Raw genomic sequence first — 26,024 nt, 5'->3', positions numbered from 1 at the left:
CAGCTCAGACAGCAGCCTGAGGGTCTGGGCTATGTGTCAAAGCTGCTGTCTCAACAGCTGATCAGTGCCAGAGAAGGCCATAGGATTTTTTCAGTGTTTGACACTGTTATACAGACATCTCTCGAGCATCAGCCTGGCAGTGGAGGTACAGATAGGGTTTATTGAGGAATGTTAATTATCTTACAGGGCTGAGTGTGCGCTGTCAATATATGCTGATACAACATTCCCCTCTCTGCACTGCATATTTGTTTATATTTTGAACTCACGCAAGCTTCTCTTCTTTAAGAATACTTTGAAGAAAAAGTTTGACAATATAATTATTTTTTTTTTACTTGCTAAGGATTTGCTAAGAATACTGATACCGCTCCCATGTCTGTATGCCATCGATAAAAAAGGTCAGCTCCGCTCTGGGCTGCTCTCGGGACTCAGTGGAGGGGGTTGGGTGTTAGAGAATGAGGATCAAACTGTTAGCCATCATGAACAAGACCTCCCACCCCCTACAGCACACCCTGAGTGCTCAGAGCAGCACCTTCAGCAACAGGCTGCTACACCCACAGTGTGTGAAGGAGCTACTGCAGGTCCTTTGTCCCTGCTGCCATCACACTCCACTACTAGAATGTTTTTCCTTACTGCTATTACACCTGTATTTCCCTACCAGGGGATCAGATGTTATCTAGTCTATTCTAAATATAAAGCTTGTGAGTACACCCGGCTGACTTAGCTTCGCATATGGACTGGAAATGGGGAAACACAAACCTAAAAAATAATTTGTCTACCAGCAGTTAAGAATTGCCATGTTGTATCTTGTTTATTTACTCTGTACAAAAAACAAAACATAAAAAGGGATTATAGATGTGTCTGATCATTTTCTATATTAAGAGTACTTTCAACACTTCTCATATAGACAGTAAAACCAACATTGAACTGCCTCTATGCACTGTTTATGTCTGTCAGCCTCCAACCTGGATTAGCTTGTTTTTCTGTTTCCCATATCTCTGTTCAAAGATGATTAAAAACATATCAGTGATGTGCTTTGCTAACACTGGGAGAGATGTTTGTTCATGAAAAGAAAAAAAAAACGGAGTATTTTTAAAAAATGTTGCTCCAACATTGCCTAACAGCCTTAACTTTTTATAGCATTTGAGTCAACTGTGCATGTGCAAGATCTCGGTGTGAGAGATGTGACCTTTTAGGCAACATTTTAAAAAGTATTTGGGTCTGGGACTTTGTAAAGAAGAAATATGTCTCTTTATGCAGGGGTGTGTGTCTGTGGTGTGTTTTTAATCATTTTTGAACAACACTAGAGATCCAGGTTGGAAACTAACCAATTAACTGTGAGTTGTTTTATGAGGAATGTTTAAAATACTGTCAGTATAGAAAATGACCAGCCTTGTCCCTAAACCTAAATTTGGAAGTAAACTGATTTAGGCTTACCCTGACAGGCTTTCTGTAATGTTTTTAAATCACAGGTGATGTTGAACTTTATTTCTAGCAATCATCAAAGCAGGAAGACTGGGCTGGGTCATGCTGGTAATTGCTGTCTAGTGGTGTGTGAGAGCTCTTCACACGGATGTTTCTCTTTTTTCCAGCACAACGTCACTTTTTCTGCCACATATTGCAGGTTGTTAAATCCTTCCCTCATTTTCAATTGTGTTGTGTAGACACACACAGACCGCATTCGGCATGTGGTAATGCATCAGCATGAGTGGATAAGCGAACTGAGCAAAAATAACTGCAGAATCTGAGAACCTCTAGAGATTTAGGGTGGGACTGAAATTGCTGGGTGCGTTTTTGAGCAAGACAGTAGAGAGAGTCAGTGTGTGTGTTTCTGTGGCTTGATGAGTGTGTGCAAATGCAACATACATCCCAGATTTAAGTGAACCAATGCTTTGGTTGTGGTCAGGAGAGTCATTAGGGGTGGTTTAAAAAAAAAAAAAAAGCCTTCTACCTTGTTACAGTACACTGCTTTTTTCAGCTATAGATGTGTACAATCATTACTCAGGAGAAGTGTGACATTTTTTAAAATTGACCCTGCTATATAAGTCTTAGCAGAAGTTTTTTAGAGGCAAACTTTTAACTAAGTTGAACACCTGAGATGTTTCAGTCCCCAACCAGAGAAACTCTCTTCTCTTCCTCATCTCCAGTGCCAGTGTTTCATCAGCTGTGCCCCGTCTTTCAATATGCTGAGAGCAGAAAATACACAGCAAATCACACAGTTCTGTTTTCCAACTCTTTCCAAACCCATTGACAGATTGGAATCTCAGAGCACTGTTCCAACAAGGGAAAATTGATTCACTATTTGTTCGATTAAATGTTTATTTCAATTTAGAGCTGTTTCTGTAACAGAGTGAAACTCAGACTCAGTTGTGTTTTGTGCAGGAAGGATATAGCAACAAATACGTATTGCCAGCAGACACCGAAATAACCTGTTAACTCGGCTACAAAATCTTGTGTGTCTAAAGAGTCACTTAAAAGGAAAACAACAAAAGCTAGAAAGAAATGACAGAACCTTTGTTATCACCTGAATTTATTTAAAAATGTGTCTTAAGATATTTTCATCTATATAACGATAATGAACAAACACAACTTCAAATTATTGTAATGGCTTTTTTTCATGTTGAATGCATCATTCAAACATTCAGGTAGTTTCGAATAATTATCTGAATTCCTGGGTTAATGACTGCAACAAAAGCTGGAATCACAAGTTAACAAATGTAGAGACCAGTTTCTGAAACAGTATCGCTGATGTGTTTGACTGATTAAAAACAATGGATTTCTATTAACAAAAAGCTTCACCTGATGTGAACCTCATCTCCCAAAGGTGGTCTCCAAAGGCTTTGCCTGAAGTTGTAAAGCACTTCATAATAACAAATCATAAAAATGATTTATTTATATATATATATATATATATATATATATATATATATGTTTGTTTTTATCTTCCTGTAGTCTAGCTTGTACCACAGAGGAGAGGGTGTAGTGTAAATATAATAAACACAAGCCTTATTTTTCTTGAAACAATTCTGCTCATCCATCAACATCCCATAAGACTCTGAAAATGTACCCAGTCTATTAGTGTAGATAGAATATAATTTATAAACTATACTTATGAAGCCAATACCTCTGTGGTTTAATGGGACTACATGATCAGTTTTTAATGACTTAGATATGGGTTTAATTAATTATAGATTTGTACCATGCAGATGGTATAATATCATTCAGAAAGCAAATTTGATATTAGCAGTGTAAAATATTCAACATTTTAGGTAATTCACAGACTAATTAGTGAGTTCCTCTATATCCACAGCTTTATTTAGTCTTACTCTCTCTACTTGCCTCTGCACCTCTTCAAATGTAATTTCTTAATTCATCTTATTTTTAGGATCATATTCTGAATTATTCGTCCTACTTCTATGCTCACATTGTAAGTTACAGATTTCAATATAAAACAAACTGTTCATTAAATAGATGAGGATTATTACAATCGTACAAATAACTATAATCTGTCTCACACTTTTTAAAATATCCATCCAGACGTAAATGAAACTCATCTATTATGAATTGCAGGAATCAAAATTCACTTTTTTTGGATCTAGTACTTCACACCAAAACCTCTGTAGGTCATTAGTTTGGAATTGTCATAAATTGAGAGCTTGCTTCTTAAAAACCCCCAGCCTTTTATCAAAATTAAATTGAAAGGAGAAAAACTCATCTCTCAGATTTTTTTCTCTTACTCTGGCCTTACACTTTAGACTTGCTGAGGGTAATTTTAGCTATAACTCATTTAATTTATTATTAAGGTTGCTTTGCTCTGCAGAAGTTGTTCACAGTACTGTAACTACTTTTACTGCACCACATTTGTCTCTTTACATATGCAAAAGGTTGCATAGATTATCATAATAAATATCTAGTTTATCAAGAACGCATTTCAGGTGATCGAAAATTAACTGTATAATTTCTAATTGCACCGTTTCTTGCTGTTCAAAGCTAATTGTTGTTCTTAAAACGGCACCCTGTTTGAAAAAACACAGGTACTCAATGATCAAGCAGTCTGCTAATTTTTTTTTTTTTTTTTTTTTTTTTTTTTTTTTAACAAAAATACTACCAGAGGCTTTGACTACTCAACTAAATTACAGAGAATTCAAATTTCACAGTAAATATTTCCTCCTGTGTTGCATTATTCTCTTCTGAGACTTTATGGAGGTGGGCTTTTTTTAAAGGGTCATTTCATATAGATTACTGATACATAAATCAAATAATTTACATTTAAATAATGATCACACTGAACATGAGTAATGTGAGGCCATTTATATAATATGTTTTACCAATATGTTGTAGCTGATGACGTGTGTGCGCGTCTGAGTGGGAATATGAAAGAAAAAAAAACAAACCTTGCACATTTGATTTGTGCTTTGAAAGCCACACTGGGTTTTGAAACAAACTCTCTGATTTAAGTTTGCTTTTCATTCCCATTCATGAAGATTTCTTTGCATGGAATTAATCTGCCCTCTGATCTGGGGGTCACCAAGTGGAAAAGACCCTGGTGTGTGACGATAAACCTTGGATGGTGATATCAGCACATCATTCTCTCTGCTATCCTCCACTGAGTCCATGAGACACCCAGCACACCAAGGTGTACTGAAAGCAGAAACAGTGAGGGAAACGGTCACTGAAAGGTAGAACGAGTGAGGCAAAGGTGGGATGAAGAGATAAGTTTGAAAAATATGTCGTTCTGTCAGTCATCTTGTCTTTTATGCAGCAGTCATTCACTCAGTTACGTGCCTTATTGCTCTCTCTATTTGTTGACTTCTTCATTTGTCATTCAGTCCACTGACACTTGCCTGGTCATTTAATTTGCTGACCACTCAGTCAGTAAATCAGTCGTACATTTTCTCAGTCAGTTAGCCAGTAAGTTGTGCACACTTTAAATATATCATTTGAGTCATTTTTTGTTTTGTACATTTATCAATCAATAACTTTAGTTTAATCACAAACTAATCAGTCTGACATTTGGAAAATTACGATCAGCTGTCCATATTAAACAGCTCAACAGCCAACTAAAAAGTAAACATCTTAGTCTTTTCAGTGTACTTTAGTCTAAATGCAAGACGCCAAGATCACAGATACCAATCGGCAGACAGAGACACAGAACAACAAACAAAAACTGGCAATAACTGATAGAGAGATAAACACACAAACACCAAGTCAATCACATCCAAGCGTTCTGCCTCACAAACATACAGCTATATAAAGTGCCTTTGTGTGCTCTAGTTTAAAGCAAAGTCTGGGTTGATTTTACTGGTGTGTGCCTTGTCTGGCTTGAGAAAGAGCAGTGAGAGAGCCAGAGAGAAAGGCATTTATCAGCACTGTGGTGCAACCATGATCTCACACTCTCCTGACTGTGTTTGGACAGATGCATCATCACTGCACCACTGACATTTGACAAACGCGTTTGTATGTGAGCAAATGTGTGTGTGTGTGTGTGTGTGTTTGGATGTGTCAGTCTGACAAATACAAAGCCGGCGTTTATTCAGTAGCCTATTCATTATGAATAGTGTAATTCTGCCATCATGGAGTCCCCCTCAGACAAAATCAATAGAGGTGTTAATATGATCCTCACTCCACTCGTTACTGCAGGAAGACTTCAATTGATTAGTTAGGTGACACCTAAACCCCCAAAATGCGAAAATGAAGAGGAGTGCCTGTCTGTGTTTGTGTGTGTGTGTGTGTGTGTGTGCGTGCCCACTTACTTGAGCACATGTGTGACACTGTATATACAGCTCAATGTGTCAGTATTATTTATTCATAACTTTCAAAAATATGATACAGCCATTTCATTATTCGACTGGGTACATTTTGCCACAAGTCAATTTATGTATTTGCATAATTATTCTTCTACTTTTGACACACACATCTTTACATGTAGGTTTTTTGTAGACATCAAATCATCAAAAATAAAGAAACCATGCAAGATTTCAGAAGATCAGATTTGTCATTAGAAACAAAATACATTTCAGCTGCTATAAACTCAGATATCTCATAAAGTCAACTGAATAGGAGCTGTCACATCTCATTCACCTGCCAATTCCAACTAAAAATCTACATTCACAGATTTCTCACTTGCACCTTCCAATCATATTAACATAGTAGAGTGAAGACATATATGATAATTTATGATAATGCAGAACACATTTTACCACAATACGTGGTGGCTGTGGATTCTGCTACATATTCACTAACTGCTGTAGCAGTGTAAAACTTACCTGGATAGTATAAATTAGTGCTTAAATTAGAGTTCTCATGACTGCCAGGAAACAGGAGCATTCTGCCTTTAATATGCATTAAATCTAAAATTACAAATGTGTTTAGCAATATTGTCATTTATTGTGTTTATAAACCAGCATCCACTGGGGCGCCCACAGGATGAATTCTACTTCTGGACAAATGCATAGTTAAAATCATCTGTATTGTAGTGTGCTATTAAATTTGTATACTGCATATAAATGCTAAATAAGAGGACTGTGCTGTCTTTAATTTTCCACTGGATTCAACAATTCTAACGATTTTTGTTATGAGTAGAGACTGCACTTTATATTTTAACTGAAATGATGATTATAATGTTATTTGTATTCTTTAGTAACATACATTTATTTACTAACATCACCAATGAATTGATTAACCATATACTGTATAAGAGGAGCAGAAACGTCTTCAAATAATACGCTGAATAAACCCAGCTAGACAGAAAACAAACCAAAAAAACCCCCAAAAACTAGTAATTAAGCAAGGTATGCCGATGATAATCTGTGTGATTCACTATCCTCCTGGAATACTGTCCTGTACAATAATATTTATTCACCCTTGTTTCGTTTTCTTTTTGCTGTGTCTGTCTGTGTTTGCCATTACCTGGTCCCAAGGTGATATCAGTGTGTCTGGGCTGTAAATGCACTGGTGCTGTATGAGTCTTCTTGAGTGTTCATATTTCTCGAGGTGTGAGAGCGAGACGGAGAAAGAGATAGGAGTGGGAGCTGGATGAGTAGCAAGAGGCGGAGGAGGAGGTGGATTTTGTGGAGTCTTGTTCTAATGCCCTGGAAATGATTTAGAGTTAAACCACTGAACAGCCCAGAAAGCTCTTCCAGTTTTCTCCCAAAGGACCGGTCGGTGGCTATGGGCTGAGTCAAAGAGAAAATAGGATCCACCAGAGATTACTGCAGGGGAATAAAACAACAATTTAGATGGTTCAGTTTTAAATCAAGTCATGGCCGACTGTACTGTGCCACTTAAAAAGCATGATGCAAATACATATGTGGACATTAATCAGGTTATCTTTGGATCTTTAAAGTGACATATGCATTTTGCACAGCTGATAAATACATATGTAGCAGTTCTTAGATTTAAGAAGTCTTTATCGTTTCACTTTGTAACGACAGGTTTTTATTAGGTAAATGTTCGTGCAAATACCAAACAGGTGTAGGAAGTGAGGCCAACACAATAAGTGTTCACTTGCAGTTTGATTGTTTTGCTCATTGTTTCGTTTTCCATCTTGTTTCCAAAGGAAATTAAAGTAAGTGTCTCACTGGGCACAATTTTGAGTCTTCCATCCTTTTCATCAATTCCTCTTCATCATCAGTGATGTAATTTGTTTTTGAAAAATCTTATGGTAAATTAAATGTCTCCTGACACCACAAAGAAGCATGTACACACACTTGTTTTCACTTTGTTCCACTAACACATGGTTGGAGATGGTAACGCACAAAGAATGGTATGAGTGCACCAATAACATGAACAAAAGAAGTCAATACGCTACCAAACACTGACGTAAACATTGCACAATTTAAAATATTTTTTGAAAATGGCTTTGGAAGTGTTTTATAAAGAAAGAAATTCATTCATTGTCTTTGTTAGACTCCAGCAATACACACTGTATGTTTTGGTGTAACTATAAGATTTCTTTGTTCACTAGAAAACTAGAGGGAAGCTTTAATATTGAAACCAACTTCAACTGAAAGGGTTTTAAAGTCTCCTGAACTTTCTGTGAATTAGCATACACAGGACGGCAGAACCTCTTTTTAAAAATATGCGCATTTATATGCAGGTATACATTTACATGTAAGTTGTATGTAGTGTATGAACTGAACCAACACAGAGTGCTCAACTCTCTGACTTTGGCTCATGCTTTTGTTAGCCAACTCTGCAAATGTGTGTCTTGGTGTAATTAGGAATGTGTAGGACTGTGTGTGTGTGCGCGTGGGAAAAAATAGTTAAAGACTGTCAAGGAAACTAGCCTACAAAGAAAAGTCCCACGTAGTACGACAGGGTGACTAAAGCGAAACTGTGGAAGACTACAGAAGCTGACGTGTCAGCCATCAAGACAAAACTGAAAAAGAACAGCAAGAGGGAACTGGCACTGGCTGTCACTTGCTTTCCCTGGTATGGCTGACAGGTGTTTTACATTACTTTTACTGTCAGGCAACACAACTCCACTGCCTGTGCACTTATACACTGGAGGTTGAATGAATACCACAAAGGGCCCAAGGTCATGAAGACTATTCATGCACACTAAAAGCAGACTAAGTTTAAAAGGAAGGAGAAAATTAAACTACCCTACCACAGTGACAGCATTAGGGTTTTCATTTGAAAGCAGGAGGTGTAGCGTTTTGTGTTCTCCCTCTGAGACACTCCAAGCTTACCAACACTCAGGAAGATTTATACTTCAGAAAGAAATAAAGACAAGGTTTGTCTGAGGAAAGCAAATGTTCATGACTTCTTTTTGTCTTTGCTCAGTTTGTCTCTTTTTTTGTTTTTCACACCTTGCAGACTTTTTTCATATTTTGCTGTCTTTCAACATTAATGGTTTTTGCTCATTTGCAACCAACCATTCATACTAAACTAACTCTGTCACAGAGGGAGGATTGTGATGCTCTCGCTCTAAAAAATACTTTTTTTTTCTCCATTGAGTGGACGACAGATGAAAAGCCTATTTCACATGCAATAAAATCATAAAAATGCACCACATGCTCCGAATTCATTCTTCACCTAAAACACTAGCCATTAGTGTAGCTCTTCTGTACTCACTGTACCACACATGCTGCTTATATTGTGGTAAGGGAGGCTTATTCAGCTGCTACACACAGCATGAATCATTCCTGGTAACAGCATCACATAAATGATTAAAAAGTAATGATGTAGATGGTCTCCACTGCTCATCAATTCACCCCGACAAAGAACGAAATCATGAACAATTGAGCTGTGCTCACCGCTTTGTTTTTCTCCCAGCAAATGACTTTTCCCAAAAGTATGAATCTGCAATACACATTATATAATAATCACATCCTGCAATTTCAGGTTTAGGATGTGAATAAAAGCAAATCAGATTTACAGCATCTATAGGAGTTAATTGACCCATAAGGACTGCTATACAGCTCCATGCATACAGTATATCAGGCACATATAGACTTTTAATAATGAAACAGCAGCACACAAGCATCAGTGGCTGCTCTTCATTATTAGATACACAAAACTTCTCTGCAATTCAAACTCAGATATCATGGGACACATACACACACATTTGGTGTGATTCACACAGTAGGTGTTAGAGGTGAGAGGTGTGAGGTCTCATGGTGCCTGCAAGGAGCACACCTGCTACAGTTACTCAGCAAAACTCACTACATTTTCCCTTAATCTGTCACACTCTTTTTACTTTACACCTCTCTCCCTCATTTCCTTTACATAAGGATTTATTTTTGCTGCTTCTCATCCCCTTGCACCCTTGGTGATTGTTGGGATACAGAGGTGCCATGCTGTATCAAGCTTTTCAGCTCCTAAATGTGAAATAAGATGTTTAAACCCAAATGTGTCTCTTTCACTTTCCATCTCTCCAGGTGTGCTTCTCCAGTGCTCTTGGCCCCTAAGGCCTGAGGTGAAGTGAGCCAAGCCCAGGCCCTCATGGGATGCCCTAATATACAGCATGCACTGCTGCTGCTGCAGTGCATGCTGGTCCTTCAGCCTGGAGGTGTGGCCACTAGGAGAGGGCCAGTGCTGCTGCCTGAATCACCCTGTCACAAGACAGAGCACCCGATTATACCATACACAGGTAAGTTTTTAACCAAACACACAGAAAAACACACCAGTGAGAGCTGTCATTTTGACATCCAGCCTTGGACTCCTACCTTCACTCTGTTGCTGGCCACCTGACTTTGCTTTTACTTCCTTAAACTGATTCCTAATATTTATATTTTTCTGGTTTACTCATGCCTTGGAGAGATCAGTTCTGTGCCAGCCACATAGTGTTGTGAATATTTCCCATATTCTCAGTGTTTCTCATGTTTTGGCCATCTGGACTGTCCTGGACAGATTACATTTGACATATCGCGATGTTCCTGGTGTTTCAGATCAAGTAATTCATATTTCTGCGCTGCAGAAGCGTTTGCAGACTTGACACTCCTGTTCTCTTGTTATTTTCTTGTGGGGTCAGTGTCCTTGCTACCTGTCCTGCAATCTGCTAGTTGGCTAGCATCAAGATTGCTAGCTATCCTCTTGCCATCTGGTTTGCTAGCACAGAGCCCACTAGCTTTCAGCCAGACCCGGATCCAGAATGTCTGTGTTCTGAAGTTAGCTAGCCAAGGGCCTGCTAGCCATCCACCTGCTCCAGTTCACCATGAGCTTCAGAACCCAAGCACGTCTAAGCCACAGTTTCCCAGTGCCCCCAGGCCACAGCCTTCCAGCACCTTGAAACATCAGTCTCTCAGCAGCCCGAGCACCAGTCTACCAGTGCCCTCGGGTATTAGCCTCCCAGTGCTTCTGCCATAGGAGAACCTCTGTCGCACAGCACCATTAGAGCCTCAGCTGCCCACAACCTTTACAGGTGTATAGCCTATCCTTGATTTGGCCACTACTGCTGAGTCCTTGACCGTGTCCAAGTCTGCTGTTGAGTCTGTATCAGGTCCTGTTCCTGTATCTTAATCAATCTCTGATTCCTGCCTCCTATTCACCGGTTTCCAGTCTGCCCCCCTTCTAACGCCGACCTCCTGACTGTCCTCCAGAGAGGTTCTGTCTTCTGCACCTGTCTGCAGCTTGTCTTCACAGTGGCCTCTCTTCCCTCTATTAGAAATCATAACAGTTACATTTTTACTTTCTTCCATAGTTATGTGAACATTTCTGCTGCATGTAGTTATTTATATCATCTCACATTTCATCCAATTCCGCCTCTCCACATTCCTTTACTTTTAACCTACATCTGAGAAACAGTTTCATCTCCTACGTTCACTCTTCACGAGGTTAGGTTTGTAAACCCTGTCATTTCAGTTTCTGGACTATTTTATCAGAACTTTTTACTGTTGCTAAGAGAAATAAACACAGTTACTGTTGTGAGGAAAAGGCTCTCTTTTTATCATAACCCAAGTAACAAAACAAAATTACAGGGGTATGCTGTTGATTTTAGTTTATCTAGTTGGCAGCTGTTTTCTGATTGTTAGTGAAATTTTCTTTAGCAGTCTGGCTACAGACAGGAGTGCTGGGACTGCATGTTGTTCTGTACAAAATGAAAACAAAACGTTATTGCTTTAATTTGCAGAAAGCGAAAAAGGTCATTTGGAGTTGAATTATCTCTCGAAGCATGTGAGGCATAACTAAACAAATAGGCCAGTCATATGTTGAGTAATTCAACTCTAGCTGCTTCAGTAACTGCAATTTATTTCCTTTGCCTGAAACATGATAGCTCTCCATCTCCATCCTCAGTCTTTTAGTACAATATCATGTATGTTTTGTATATTTAAGGCTTCTTTTACAAGGGTTTGTTCTGTGCCGGAGATATTAAGGGAGACCGAGATGGAGCTTTCAAGTGAATTAATATTAACTTACTGGATAAATCAGTGGTTGCCATTTACTTATGAGAAGCTTGCCTTTGTCTAGCTCTGCCTGAAATCAAGGACTTATTGTGTGAAAATTACTTTGAGTGGTGCTTTTCAGTAGTTATCAAGGTAAACTGTAAATGTGCTGTGTGAAAACTCAAAGACTGACAGACCTAACAGTAAGAAAAAGAGGTGAGCCCCAGCATATGGTCAGATCTGGATTTTTCTGGTTTCTCTTTTTTTATCAGAATAATTTATGCAAAGATTTTAACTGGTTAAGAAAGCTACCTTTCTTTCCCCCCCCTCGTTCTTTCCCTTGACACACAAAGCAGGAACAACCTTTTTGTATGCCTTTTCAAAAAGTCATACAACTGTAGTTTTCATACTGTAGTTTTTAGAGCAAAGTAAATTCTGCATCAGATTTTATTACTCTTACGCTTGGCTTTACATTGCTTTTGAGCAACTAAACTGTAATGAAATTTAATGAAACATAGTTGAAAGAAAGTATCAGAAGCAATTAACGGCATTCTATGTATCCCATCAAAGTAGAAAAAAAGTAGGTCCAGCAGAGTCCCAGTCAGACAATCACATAACATTCTATCTAGTACGAAATTGACTGAGAGACCAAGGTCACTGCATGTATGCTAAGACCCACATGCATACAAAGACTCGTATTCATATACCCACCCAGCAAAGACACAAACACGCTTCCTCTTCAGCTCTGTATCTCTCTTGCTGTTTTTTTTTTGTTTTTTTTTGTCACACAGAAAGCACAAGGCAGAAATGTGCTTTCTGTGTGAGGCGGATCACACTCCAGCTAGTGGGTCAGCTGTGGTCAATGCGTTTGTGTTCTCTAATGCACCACAGTAGCCCATTAAGCTCCAGTGGCTTAATACTTTGGTTGAAATATGGGAGCATTAATAAAGAGGGTCAACATTTCAGTTAGCAATCAGACATGGTCCACTAACACAGTCCTCTGTATAGAGGGAAAGAAGAATCAACAACTCAGAAGTTTCTCTGTCTGTGTCGTCTTTGGTCCAGGGAACCAGCTCTGATCATTTACTCTGGATAATTCAGAGATCTTGTTGGGAACTATTTTCTACCACAAACTTTCTATGTATTCAATGAGAGGATATATTTTTATACTATGGGGTTTTTAAAATTTGATAGTGTTGCCTCTCCCTTAGACAAAACCAAGAAACCCACAAAATAAGCTGTTTATTATTGCAACCACCACTAAATGACTATACTGAAGAAATCAGGCAGGTTCCGGAGTAATAAGGTCTGTCTTATCTGAGATAATGATATCCTCAGGATGTGAACTTGAGCCTAAAAAAGTCTGTATGATAATATTTGACTTTTAATCAGTCATCAAAGTAAACAACCATGCATTAATTTCCCCTGGGAATGAAAATGATGTTCATGTGTATCAAAGGCACCTTTTTCAAACTCTTGAGGTCACTCTGCTATGAATGACTTTTGAGCCATGCATCACAGTGGCAGCTTCATTTCAAGGTTAAACTCAGAACTAATGGCATCCTGTTCTGTCTTCAGTGTTTCAAGTCTGTTTTGCAACACTTTATTTTGAAAGTTTTAGATAACATGGTAAACCAGAGGCAGTCCACTTAGTACCACACACCTACTTTCAAAAAGTATTTGCTAAAATAAAATCGCACTGAGCCAAAACCTATGTCATGTATTTACTGTAATTTTCATTGGCTTGTTAAGGCAGTTAACTTTGTTAAACAAACAAGGTTCCCAAGCTTACAAGCTTGTCGACTGTCTGCATCAGTTTTGTTGACCTGGTCATAAAGCTCTAAAGTACTGCGGATTTCGCATGACTAGAGGTTTTGTTGTTCATTATACTTTGTTTATTTATGTTTTTCCTCACATTGTGTCAGAATCAGCACCTTTGCAGAGCAGCTGCTAATTCCCAGGGTCTCATGAAGAGTTATATTTTCACTCAGTTTTTAATAACTTTGCTTTTATGGTTTGATGATAGGCATTGTGCAGTTCAAACACATCTATTTTTTGTACACCATGACAAGTATTCCAAATTATACCCTTTGCTTTTTGTAATAAACACAAAAGCCATGAGTCATTACAGAACACATATGCACAAATTGTATGTGGGGGAAGAAAAAACTTCTTGTTAAATCTCTTCATTCTCTTTTGCGACTCATTGTGCTCTATGTAATGTAGTGTAGGTTAATCCATGGTTATTGAGGATGTACAGAGCAAAGCTGCCATAGCTCCTCTTCAGCTGAGCTGGGAGGACTACAAACACATTAAATATACCTCTATGGATCACAAGAGCACCACTCCCACTCTAGTCAGGGAAAGCATTATCCCATTGGACACACAGACATACTTTTAGAGTTTTAGCTTGAGTCTTGCAGCTAGGGTCTCATGTTAGTTGTTTGACATGTTGGGAAATATTTTTATTTGCATTCTTTCTTAAAAGATAGTCTGTTTGCTAAATATTGAGTTATAGTTTAAAGTAGTATAGTTAAAGTCTTTAGCTTACTGTAAATACTGGACAAAAGGCAAACATTTAGTCTTGCCCTTTTGACACTTTCTACCAGCAACTGTAAGCCTCACAAATTAACACATTGCAACCACCAATTGTATATAGATTAGGAAACAAGATATCAAATGTTCAATGAAGTTGAATGCAATGAAAAACTAACTGAATGTTGGTGTAAATAGTTTTTTAAGCACACAGATGTGAGCTTGGTATCTTTGTTCTCATCTTACTATCAGCACACAACCAAATTATTCCTTTGAACGAAAAGTGAATAATAATTCAAATGAAAAACAAAATAATCAGCTGCAAATGGTAACTGATTAATTATAATAGGAAATTAAAAATGTACTGGTACCAGCCTCCCAAATGTGAGACTTCCCAGCTTTTCTCTATTGAATATATTTGTGATGATCACTTCAACTTTTAAAAAAAAAAAAAAAAAAAAAAGATTTATCAGTTGCAGCTCACAATTAAAAGTGGCAGTAGGATGAAGTAAAATAATGATATGCTACTTGGATTTAGCTACATCTGCTCATGGCTGCTCAACTCCCTCAGCTGTTCTTTTAAAAAAGGAGTTAAATGACACAGAGCTCAAAGAGTGGTTGTGACCCATCATGAGAAGCCAAGGTCAAGGTTTGCCAGATAGTGTTCCGGAGGCAGTGTTTCTTTCTTTCTGTGTGATTGTGGCCTGACTGTGGAAGGGCGTGCCTCACATGGGTCTGACCCCACAGAGGTTTTCTGACTTGGCACAACACTCAGCTGACAGATCTGCTACTGTGGTGCAAGGATTCTATAGTCTGAAGACTGTTTTGTATGGTGGTTTCAGAAATGTAGGGTTTCAGAAACAAAATACACTGTGCAGTTCAGAAGGTACATTTCCAATGTTTACCTAAAAGGTATATTTCACAAGTCTGAATATAGCTTCAGCAGATGTCCAATGTAAATGTGGCTCATTTATAGAGGTTTCTTAGGGAGGAATTTTAAGATTATATCACCACTTCAGGAGACGGAGATATTTTAGCGAAAGTCGCATCGATTGTAGTGTTACTGTAGCTCAAAGCCCCTGAGATACAGTATACTGTATTAATAACGTGCTGTATTTAACAAGTGTTCCTGGGTGTAGACTGGAAGGCTTTTAAAGGTTATAAACTGTGGTGTAAACAATGCCTTCATAGGCCACGCTGAGGACCATGTCTCTGAGGAGTGGAACCGGCAGACTTGTTTTACAGCCACAGACTGAGTTGAGCTTTTATCATCCCTGAACGGCTAACACATCATTAGAGGGAGGGGAGTGAAAACAGAAAAATAAACAAATGGCCTCATAGCATTCATAAATGCAACAGGCTACAACTAGTATAAGAGATCTTTAATTGGTCATTTGGGTCTCATTCTTTTAAATTTAAAGCTCTCCATTGTGTTTTGGAGCTACAATTGCAAAACATTTACTCTGCTCTAATTATGTCCAAGGTCAGCTATGTTCCAGCCATGTTTTATTTTAATAGATGACAAGCTGCCAATGAAATGAACTGGGCAAACTGGATTTGTATGCCTTTTTATTTTCCTGATGCAGCAAAAGCCTTACATGTCATTTCCCTATGTATACATGAAGAGGTTTGGTCATCTTGTTCAAAGTAGGCTATATCTCTTCTGCTGTCCTACAACTAAATGACTCCTCTCCTAAATATGCATTGGATTTAAATATTTTATTGGGCACTTACTTGTGGCTTCACAGCGGTTTGTTTTGAATGATTCACTTACTTCCCTAGAGGCCACGGTACAGCCATAGTCATATGACATGTAGGACTTTTAGCATTAAATGTGCTTGTTATTTTGTTTGAAATAATAGAAAGACAGCCTTCAAGCACTAAACCACCCACCAAATATCTTAACTGCCATTGCCTTTTGTTACAAATTTCTCAACCTAAGCAGGTGTTTGTTTTTTCGACTCCTCAGTCCAAATCGTTTCCTCGCATCAACATGACAGAATAGTTGCCATTCTTCTGCCCATTACCACAGGGCTGCACTCAGAATGATTTGATACTTCATTTATGTGAGTGCCTGCTGCCACACTCTATTTACACCACTCACAGAAAAAACATTCATGTTTCAGAATCGGTTCCACATGCTGCCATTGCCGCCAGCCTGGCAGTTCCGTATGTAGACCAGTAAGTTAGAGCACTGGCATAGTGAAGACTGGCATGGCCTCTGATGCTGGGTGTAAATATTTATATATCCTGTCATTTTGTCTTTCTGTCAACTGCTCCGTGTCGGAGCCAGGAATAACAAACGGTATGTGAGTGATGGTCTGATCTATTTTGAGGAGGAAGGTGACAGAGGTTAAGGGGATAAGATGGGACTGGGTAGAAGAATAGGGGGATGGGGAGAGCATATATGTGTTTGCTGCTTTTCTGCTGGCTCAGAGCCATGGCTTCACTCTGTATTTTCATTCCAGGCCATGTATGTGTGAGATAGCATGCATGTGTGTGATTACACCTTTGTTTCATTGGCAGACAAACTTTCAGGCAGCTGCTGTACAAGGATGGCTGGGATGGGATTACATTATCACATGCATTTAGAGTACAGCTGATATGAATACTGTTGATGTGAAAAACAGAACTGAACTCTAAAAAGTCAAATGGAGGATATCATTTGTTTTTTAAAGCATATTTGCTAGCTGGCTGTGTTTTGCTGGGTTAACAATATAAGGTTGATTTGTTGGCTCTATGTGGAATCATAAAAACCTCCCCAGATGCCTCTAAAATGACCTATTACAACCCATACAAAAACAAACAAATATCACAAGATAGATCAGAGATCAAATCACCGTGATTGCCCTCCATGGTGAAGCTAAACCAGTATGCTGCAGTTTTTAAAAGTTTTTCCAAGTACTCCACAGTTTTGTATCTCTGTATTAAACCCGTACTAACTCTGCTAAACCCCATGAGTTTGACTTTGGGAAGCTCTGTATGTTTAGCTGCACAGCCATGGGAGGGCTCATCCATGCTGGTTATGAATGTTTATGAATAGTCCTTGGCCTCGTCACAAAACACCATAAATTCTTTGACTGGTGTTGTGTTCAGTTACAACTTTTGCACACTCCAACAAATATCTTCTCTTGTTTTCTTTCTGTCTCACACACACACACACACACACACACATATGTAGACGCACACACACTCCATCACCCCGTTAGCAAGCCTCCCCTGGTGAGTCAGGGAGATTTATGGGGAGAACCTGGGTTTGTCAAGCACTGTCTTCCCCCGGGGGGTATCACAACTACATTTGTATGCCAGGGAACCTCTCGATGCCGTAAAAAACAAGCCCAGTGGAGCTGAAGGATTGGCACATCTAAAACTTTGTGTATCCCTCCAGAATAAGCACTGCAGCAGCCATTAAGCAAAATAAAATCTTTAGGGTGAAGTTGGTCGTGATCTCCACGATATTTATTTCTCAGCTGCTAATGAAAATCTATTGGCGCTGTGAAACCTGGGGTCACTGGAGACATGAAAGAGAACAAGAGAAAATGTCTTTGCATACATGGCACTTCCTCATAGCAGATGACATTGTTGTGTCAGGAGAGCCACTGTTTGGTCCCACTACGTGAGCTGGAGGAGGCAGATGTTCTTTGGAAGCTCCCATTTTCTTGCTCTGTTTGTCTCCGTTTTGAATCACTCAGAAATCCCACGTTTGTCACAGAAATACGAAGTAGTTGCTTTTGATGCAGTCAAGGGAGAGCGTGCTTTCATTTGAAACGCTGTCTGACAGGTGTGCCTGAGGAAGCAGATAATGTGTTTCGAGGAGGATAGTCACGCTGTCCTCTCCGTCTGTTCTGGCACTGATGGAAAGCTCCCTGGTAAATTAAAAAAGTCCCTTTGAAATTTTTAGTCTGGAAATAGCTCTCAAATGTAGGGATGAATGACTTTAAATCACTGTAGCAACCATTACTAAAAACTCAGCCTTTCTGTAGTTCTGGCACCATATTCAAAAACACTAATTGCTTGCTGTCTCTAGAAAATATCCTTTATTGTTAATGGTGTGTAATCGGATCTGTGTGTATTAAGATGAGTGATGGAGAACACCACCATAATGGCTGATTGACCTATTGGGTAACGAGACAGTAGACAGGCTGTTTTCATCGCTCGGCAACCAGCAAAGCCCCGTGATTCGATTGGACAGGGGTTAATGGATAGGGCGCCATGAAAACAAGCATGTTGTGGATAAGATGTCAGCGTCTGTGATATCTCTTCCTCTCTCTTCATGTGTGCAGGTGTATGTTCACCATTCCATGCTGGAGAGGACGGGTCATCCAAAGTATACATTTCCATGAAAACACTCAGTTTACTGTAATTTTTATCGGTCTATAGAAACAAAAGGATTACACTTTCAACTTCTGATTAGTAATAGCGGTCTCACGTTATGTGGTTTTTACAACAAGCAAACTGAAAACCACTGATGTCTGAGTTCTCTGATTTTTGCAAAATGACTTTTGAAATGAGTTACCTCAACCAAGCCTTTTTGCTCTTTCTTCTATCTCCTCTTCCATTTGTTAAGGCAGCGTGATAGCAAAGTATAGTAAACTTTGTCAGTGATGGGAAATGTGCATACAAAACATATAAATATTGATGTATTATACAGAAGAAAATAAAATGTATTTGTGTTGTTTTTTTCACTTTTCAAAATACAGTCCTGTAAGTCAGGTCAGGCCTTTCCACAGTAGGAGCGTACCTTATCAGAACTTGAACCATTTGTCCCAGGTCCAGTTTTTGTTTCCACCGCAAGCTTTAGAGATGAGTTTCAGGAGATACATTTCTCCACCCCCTCAGGAGACAGTGCTCACAGGAGGACGTGGTGGGTCCTCACAGTTCTGGTGCCTGTGTCAGGCACTTATCCCCTACATCAGTATTGTAGTGTCTCCAATACTAACATAGAGTGTAAACATATGCTCATACTGGTTGATTGTGTTCTGCTTGTTCAACAACTATTACTGGCAGATTTTCATGCAAACATGATTAAAGAACGTGGTCACTGACTTGACATCCTCTGCTCTGCTGTGTGTCTGTGTGTAAAGAGGGAAAAATATATTAGAAAAGTTGAACCCAATGCAAAAGCCCTTCAAGTTTTGTTATGGGTATAGGAAGCTCCAGGTTTCAGCTTGTTCAATTCCCCTGGTTGAAAAAAAATCATTTCAAAGTCATTTAATCCAAAATCACCCAAACTGTCTAAGAAATTTGTATGAGACTGGAGACATCAAGACAAGGAGGCATCTTTTTATTTCAAATATAAGATGATAATAAGTTAAAAAAAAAAGTGAATACGTACTTCTAATGCAAAAAAAATATTCCTGTGAGTATTTTATTATTATATAAATTCTATACATGAAATAGATGTGAGGCAAATTTAAGTAGTTTATATTCTGTTGTAGACATGCACAAAGCAAAGTATTTAGACTGGAGACTTTATAACATACACTGTATTTTTTTTCTGTCTGAAATGTAGATGAGAAATACAAAGTGGCATAAAATTGAAACACAACTATCCCAAAATTGTATTTAGTAACATCCCACCAATGTAGGTCCCAGTGTGCCCATCACTGTCCTGGAGCTGTCTGTTCAGGTGTCATTTATTTTGGTTCTCGATAGAGAACTGAAACTGCACTAATCTAGAATAATCTTATGTCAAACAGTGATAAAGATGCATGACATCAGTAGCTTACTATTTATGATACATACAGTGACATCCCATTTGGCTCATTATATTTTATTAGCTTCACCTCTTCAGCCTGTTGTGACAGGTTGTACTTATGTGTGGCAACATCTAGTTGCACATGCCAGTACAGTTTAGGACTGAAAATCTCATTTATAGGCCAAAACACTTTTTAAATTTAAATCATCATTTTCATGCCATATGTAGTTTAAATTTAGCCTGTATAGTGAGTGAACAACCCCCACTTTGATTTGATTGGTAAATAAAGCTGGAGTGAATTCACCTTTACTTAAAGTAAACTAATACAATTCCTAACAGTGCAGAAAGAATAACCATGATGTATTACAAAACTTGGCCTACAAGGAAGCTATGCATTGAATGTGTAGTAGAAAGTTACAGCAGCCCTTTGAATGTAGGTAATTCATCTGCACTACTATCATCTGCAGTAATAAATCACTGGTCTCATTGGATTACTGTTGTTGTGTCCTGTGTTGTCATTGACAGAGATGGAGCTGTGGATCTTCAGGTTCAAGGCAGAGGGCACAGTGGATTATTCACAACTGACCTTTGACCCTGGCCAGAATGAACTGATCGTCGGTGCCAGGTATCCCCCATCTGAGTTTGTTTTTTTGTTGTTTTTTTTTTGCTTTTTCTTTGTCTGTCTTCCCTCCTTTTTCTTTTGTTGTCTGTCCCTTTATTGTCCTGTCTTTCATTCTCAGTGTTTGTTGCTGCATTGCATGAGTAATGATCAGTTTCTCTATAGATGTCTTCAAAAGCCAGAGAAAAATGGCTTTGGAGATTGTTTCCAAGTCTATTGTCTTTGTCAAGTCCAGCCAAGTGTGTGTGTGCGTGTGTGTGTGTGTGCGGGTGTGTGTGTGTGCGTGTGTGTGTGTGTGTGCGTGTGTGTGCGTGTGTGTGTGTGTGTGTACCTGATATTACTCACACCAAAACTTGTTTACACACTACACTCACACTGGGGTAACATTGTGGGGACCAGATGTAAATCAACACATTTTAGAGTGACAGCTTTTTTTTAAGTTAGGTTACGTTAATGTTAGGTTAAAAATTATGGTTAGGCAAGTGGCTTCCACCCGAGAGAGAGCTGGGATAGGCTCCAGCGGATCCCCGTGACCCTGAACAGGAAAAGCGGGTATAGAAGATGGATGGATGGATGGATGGATGGTTAGGCAAGTGGTAGTTAGGTTTAGTTTCTAGGAGATGTATGTAAGTCAATGTAAAGTGTCCTTGAGGAATGAAAACAAATGTGTGTATATGAGCAGTCTCTGAATTTATTAAGGCTGGTCACATCTAGTTGTTTTAACAGTGTTTCTTTGTAGATGTGTATGCATAAAGGTGAGAAATTTAAAGAATGTGTGTGTCATCTATGTGTGCATTGTTTAATGTGGTGTTTGTATATATTCTGCCTGTGAGTCTTGATCCTAGATGAAGTATACGCTGCACTTCTCTTAATGGCTTTAGTTGTCAATAGAAAGAAACACTCCACTACTTATCTCCTGTTCGCTACAACGTGCAAAGGAGATAACTGCAGGAAGGAGAGCAGCAAAACAACCAGAAATAAAGTGAGCCCAGGGAATTTACTAATGCACCACAGGAACAGGAAGATGGTAAAGGCTAATCAGAGAAAATGTGCATATGTGGTTGGATAAAGAAAGAAATATGAATAAATTCCCACTGAAACTGACAGCAAAATTGTGATAATACAATATAATTTAATACACCTATATTTACCTTGCTCCAATGGGTCATATCATAGATAAATTGTCAGCATCAGTTGTATGCTGATGATATACAGATGTATCTAGCTATTTCATTGACTGATAATGAAATAGCTAATAATATAATAATGCTCTAGAAAACATATTCACTATTATTTCTGATATCAAATCTTGGCAGAATCAAAACTTTTTAGCTTTAAATGAGAACAAGAAAGATCATATAATTTTTTGCCCTTCTGCCAACCTAACTGCTGCCCAGCAGAATTAACTCCTTGTATCTGGGAGTAATTCTTGACCTAAAATGGATGGACCCATGAAACCTGTGCTTCATAGTAACTTTTTCCAACTAAAGTAAATTTCAAAGATTAAATCATTCTGTCACAAAGCTATTTATGCCTTCATAAGTAGCTGACTAGACTATTGTAATGGATGCTATGCGGGAATTAATCCATCCTTTGTTAGACATCTTCAGTTGGTTCAGGAAGCTGTGGTGATATTTTTAACCGATACATCTCATTACACATCACTCTGGTCTTACATTCTCTTTATTGCTTTGTGTCCAATTCAGGATTGATTTTAAAATCTTAGCTTTTTTAAAGCTTTCTACTGTACTTTAGACTATCCCCATCTTATTTGTCAAACCTAGGAGGCAGGCCTTCGCCTAACTCAGCACGGCTTATTCTCGAGTCTCACAGGACACATTATGTCACTGGGGAGATTGTGCTTTTGAAGCTGTAGCACCAAAACTGTGAAATGCCCTGCCATCTGAGATTCGTTTCATTTCTGATTTTTCACTTTTTAGAGCGAGGCTGAAAACATTTTTATTTGAGTGTGCATTTGGTGATCCCACAGGACCCTGAATGGCAGTTTTTACGGATCATGGCAATATCTTTTGTTTTAATTTGCCTTCTTGTTAAATTCTGTCTTTTTTATTCCATTTATTACTTTGATTATTGTGTGAAGCACTTTGTACAAAACACTGTTGTTTTAAAAAGGCTATAAAAATAAACTTTGAGTTGACTAGTAATATTATTTAATTTTGCTAGCCATTCCTTTCAACAGAAGGTATTTGCTTCACTCAGAAAATCAATTAAAAGATTTTGCTCAATTCTCTGGGACCAACTCAACAACTGTTGAGTGTAAATGTGAAAAGCAGTGTGCCCTAAATGAATGGCTGCAGGCTGGGTTTGAAGTATGAGTGATAATGGAAGGAAAGGGGGATCGATGCAAATATCAATACATTAAAACAGTGGGCTGCAGCCACACTGAATCCTGGCTGATAGCCAATCTTCAAGGGACTGACAGATCTCTGCAAAAGTGCTCATGTATGTGTATGTGAGTGCAAGCATGCATGTGTGTGAGCATTTATGAAAAATCGATGCTGATCTAAAAGAAAGGATAAGTTGGTTATTGTTAAAGCTTTTGCAAGATTTCTACCTGTTAAAGATGGGGACAACTTTCTTTTGGTAACACAGACCAACAGTATTGTGACTTTTCCTATTTGTCATGTTTAATGCGATCTCATTCTGTTAAAGGCACTGCAGGCCTATATAATGGTTAAAGTAGACATTCTGAGACATTGACCGGGGCATTCATTAGAACCTGTTCCTTGAAATACAAGCGCAACAGTTTTGTTTATGACTTGCATTGAATGAATGTGTAGCTAATGTTTTAAATAAGGCAGGATAGACACTGATACTGCAAGGTTTCACTGCCAGGCTTTGATTTTCCTCCAATCATATACACAAAACTCTAGATAGGGGCATAACACCTTTAGCAGTAGCATTTCTTTGTCAAGTCTATTTTGCCTCCTAGTTACAGTTCAGATAAACCTACATACCTATAGTTATTTAGGTAGGTTAATTTGCTGCAATGCAGAATTTAATATATTACCACAAGTGATATCACTTGGGTCAACATTAGATGGGAATGAAGACAACAAGTTTGAAAAAACTCTGGGGCTGTGGAGTTAAAAAACAGGTAAATTGTCAGTGCAGGATGCAGCTTTGACAAGGAGAAAAATAAAATAAAATAAAAAAGACAATGGTCTCATGGACTCACATTTCCTTCTTTTTATAGGAATCACCTCTTCAGACTCAATCTGGAAGACCTGACACTGATCCAGGTTTGTGCTAATGCTCATCGTCCTGTCTTTCTGATTATTCCTCTCTGAATAACTCTCATGGGTGAGTATCCACTGACTGTGGCTACTCAGATGACTCTTACAGTCACACTGGCACAGGCATCCAGAGCAGTGTCTTCCTCCAGCAAAACACTTTGCTACATAGTGCAGTGCTGCCAGCTCCTACAACTTAAAGCTGTTACTGTAAAATAGTTTGGAATGCATGTGGGTTTTTGTCGACAGTGCTGTTGGTTGACACATAGAGGAAGCAAAAGAGTATTGCTGCAAAGTGTTGTCTGTGTTAGTGGTCTTCATTTTTAAGTGTAATTTTAAATTGTGTTTGACACTGCATCTATTTTAATTTTCTGTGGTAACACATATTAATATCTTTAGTATGATGATACTAATATATTTTATTTAAAACCTTCTGCTCTTCTCATAGTTCACATTCCCACACCCACGCCCACACACACAAACACACACACACAGACAAAGCTAAACATTTTGCAACCCACTGAGTTAGTTTACAAACATTGACACATTGAGGGGTTTATTTCTAGGTGGTAACAGCAAGACGTCTTTGATGGTTAGACAACACTTGATGTTTGCTATTTACACCCTGGAAAACCAGGGGACGGGATGTGGAAGGAGAAAAAGAAACAGGAGAGTGAGAATGCTAGATTGAACAAAAGGGAGACTTGAGGGAGTGGTGTTGATACAAATCCGCCTGAAAAAGGAAAATGAGAAAAATGGTCAGATGAAATAAGAAGCGAGATGAAGGGAGGGGATGGTATCACGCACAAAGGAATCTGTGAGACAGCGCACAGACAGAGGGAAGAAAGCAGAGAAATCCCCCACAGACAGAGATGAGGAATCATGTAGAGTCGGTCTATTGTGACCGCTCACTGGGACACAGATGCTTTATAAAGATGCTCTGTGCTATCCGTGCACCCAATCGTTCCTCTTTCTTTATTTGATCCTGTGTTGAGCTGTCACTGCAACGCTTAAAAGATTCCATCAACCTTGAGAGATTGGGACCTAGTAATCCTTGCCAAGGCCTGGAGCCAGTTTAAGTTGATCTGTGCACTAGCCCCTGCTTTGCATTTGGAACAGAGCCATTGAGTAAACGGGAATTGCTGCATTCAACTGCTCAAGTTTGGGAAGCACAAGTTAAATTCTCACATTCGCCTCTGTCTTGTTTTCCTTCCTTTTATTCATCCTGTCATAAAATTAATTGCACAGCAATTTGGTTGCATCTGTGACTGAGTGTACATATATTTGCCATTCTTGTTGTTGGGCATGAAAGACATGAATTTTGTCATTTGGCACCTTTGCTCCACTCACATTATACTGATATAGTTGATTGATCAGAAGGATTTACTTGGGAACATAGTGTGCTGACGTGAACAAGGAAAATTTGAGCACAAACAGTCAATAATAGCTTTGTGTGTTTTTTTGCACTGGTAGTCAGCGGAGTTGCATGAGGGTAATTTTTTTCTTTTCTGCAAAAGGAGAACAAGCTAAGAGCTACACCTACACTTGTCTTTGTGATTTCACCCCATGCCCATGCATCAGCCCTGTCAGATAATGCCCAATGGCAGTGATTTGTTCTTGCATGGCTGGCAGCACTAAAAGGTAGGCTTGACAGGGCACAAGGCTTAGAGTCGGTGTAATACACACATCCTTTAATACATTAAAGACGTGCCTATCATTACCGTGTGATTGATGCCAGATTGATCTTACAGGTATGTACATAGATGAAACATTTATATATTACAAAAAAAAAAAAAAACAGCTACCAAGGTTGTCTTCTGCATGGGGAAAAAGTCACTTTTTCTGCTACACAGAGTGGAAATCAAGCATTCTACAAGGGAGAAAGTGAACTCTGTAGTATTTCTGTAGTATTATGGAGGGTTTAGAAAGTAGTGACACTTAGGTTGGTAGCTAAACACTGCTGGTCTAACCCGGTCTATTGCACATATTGAGTTGAGACTCGGAGATCGATAAAGACTGGGCCCCAGCAACCATAATCTCCCCAGTAAATGCCATCTTTGCTTAGAGGTAATAAAAAATATAAAAGCCAAGAA

At 38.7% G+C, this 26,024-nt stretch overlaps 1 protein-coding gene across 2 annotated transcripts in view; it reads left to right on the top strand.

The window, feature by feature from the left end:
* Window positions 1-26,024, top strand: part of sema5a (sema domain, seven thrombospondin repeats (type 1 and type 1-like), transmembrane domain (TM) and short cytoplasmic domain, (semaphorin) 5A) — a 122,259-nt gene that overhangs the window by 21,730 nt on the left and 74,505 nt on the right. For both annotated transcript variants that reach the window (XM_026292898.1, XM_026292896.1), the window contains exons 2-4: window positions 9,882-10,093; window positions 20,584-20,683; window positions 23,895-23,940. In XM_026292898.1, coding sequence (XP_026148683.1) covers window positions 9,946-10,093; window positions 20,584-20,683; window positions 23,895-23,940 — 294 coding nt within the window. In that variant the 5' untranslated portion in view covers window positions 9,882-9,945. The remainder of the gene's footprint in view (window positions 1-9,881; window positions 10,094-20,583; window positions 20,684-23,894; window positions 23,941-26,024) is intronic.

This window comes from Mastacembelus armatus, chromosome 20, assembly GCF_900324485.2.
Source record: "Mastacembelus armatus chromosome 20, fMasArm1.2, whole genome shotgun sequence".
NCBI classification, from domain to species: Eukaryota; Metazoa; Chordata; class Actinopteri; order Synbranchiformes; family Mastacembelidae; genus Mastacembelus; species Mastacembelus armatus.
Note: the sequence above shows the minus strand (reverse complement) of the source record. Positions and strands in the feature narration are given on the sequence as shown.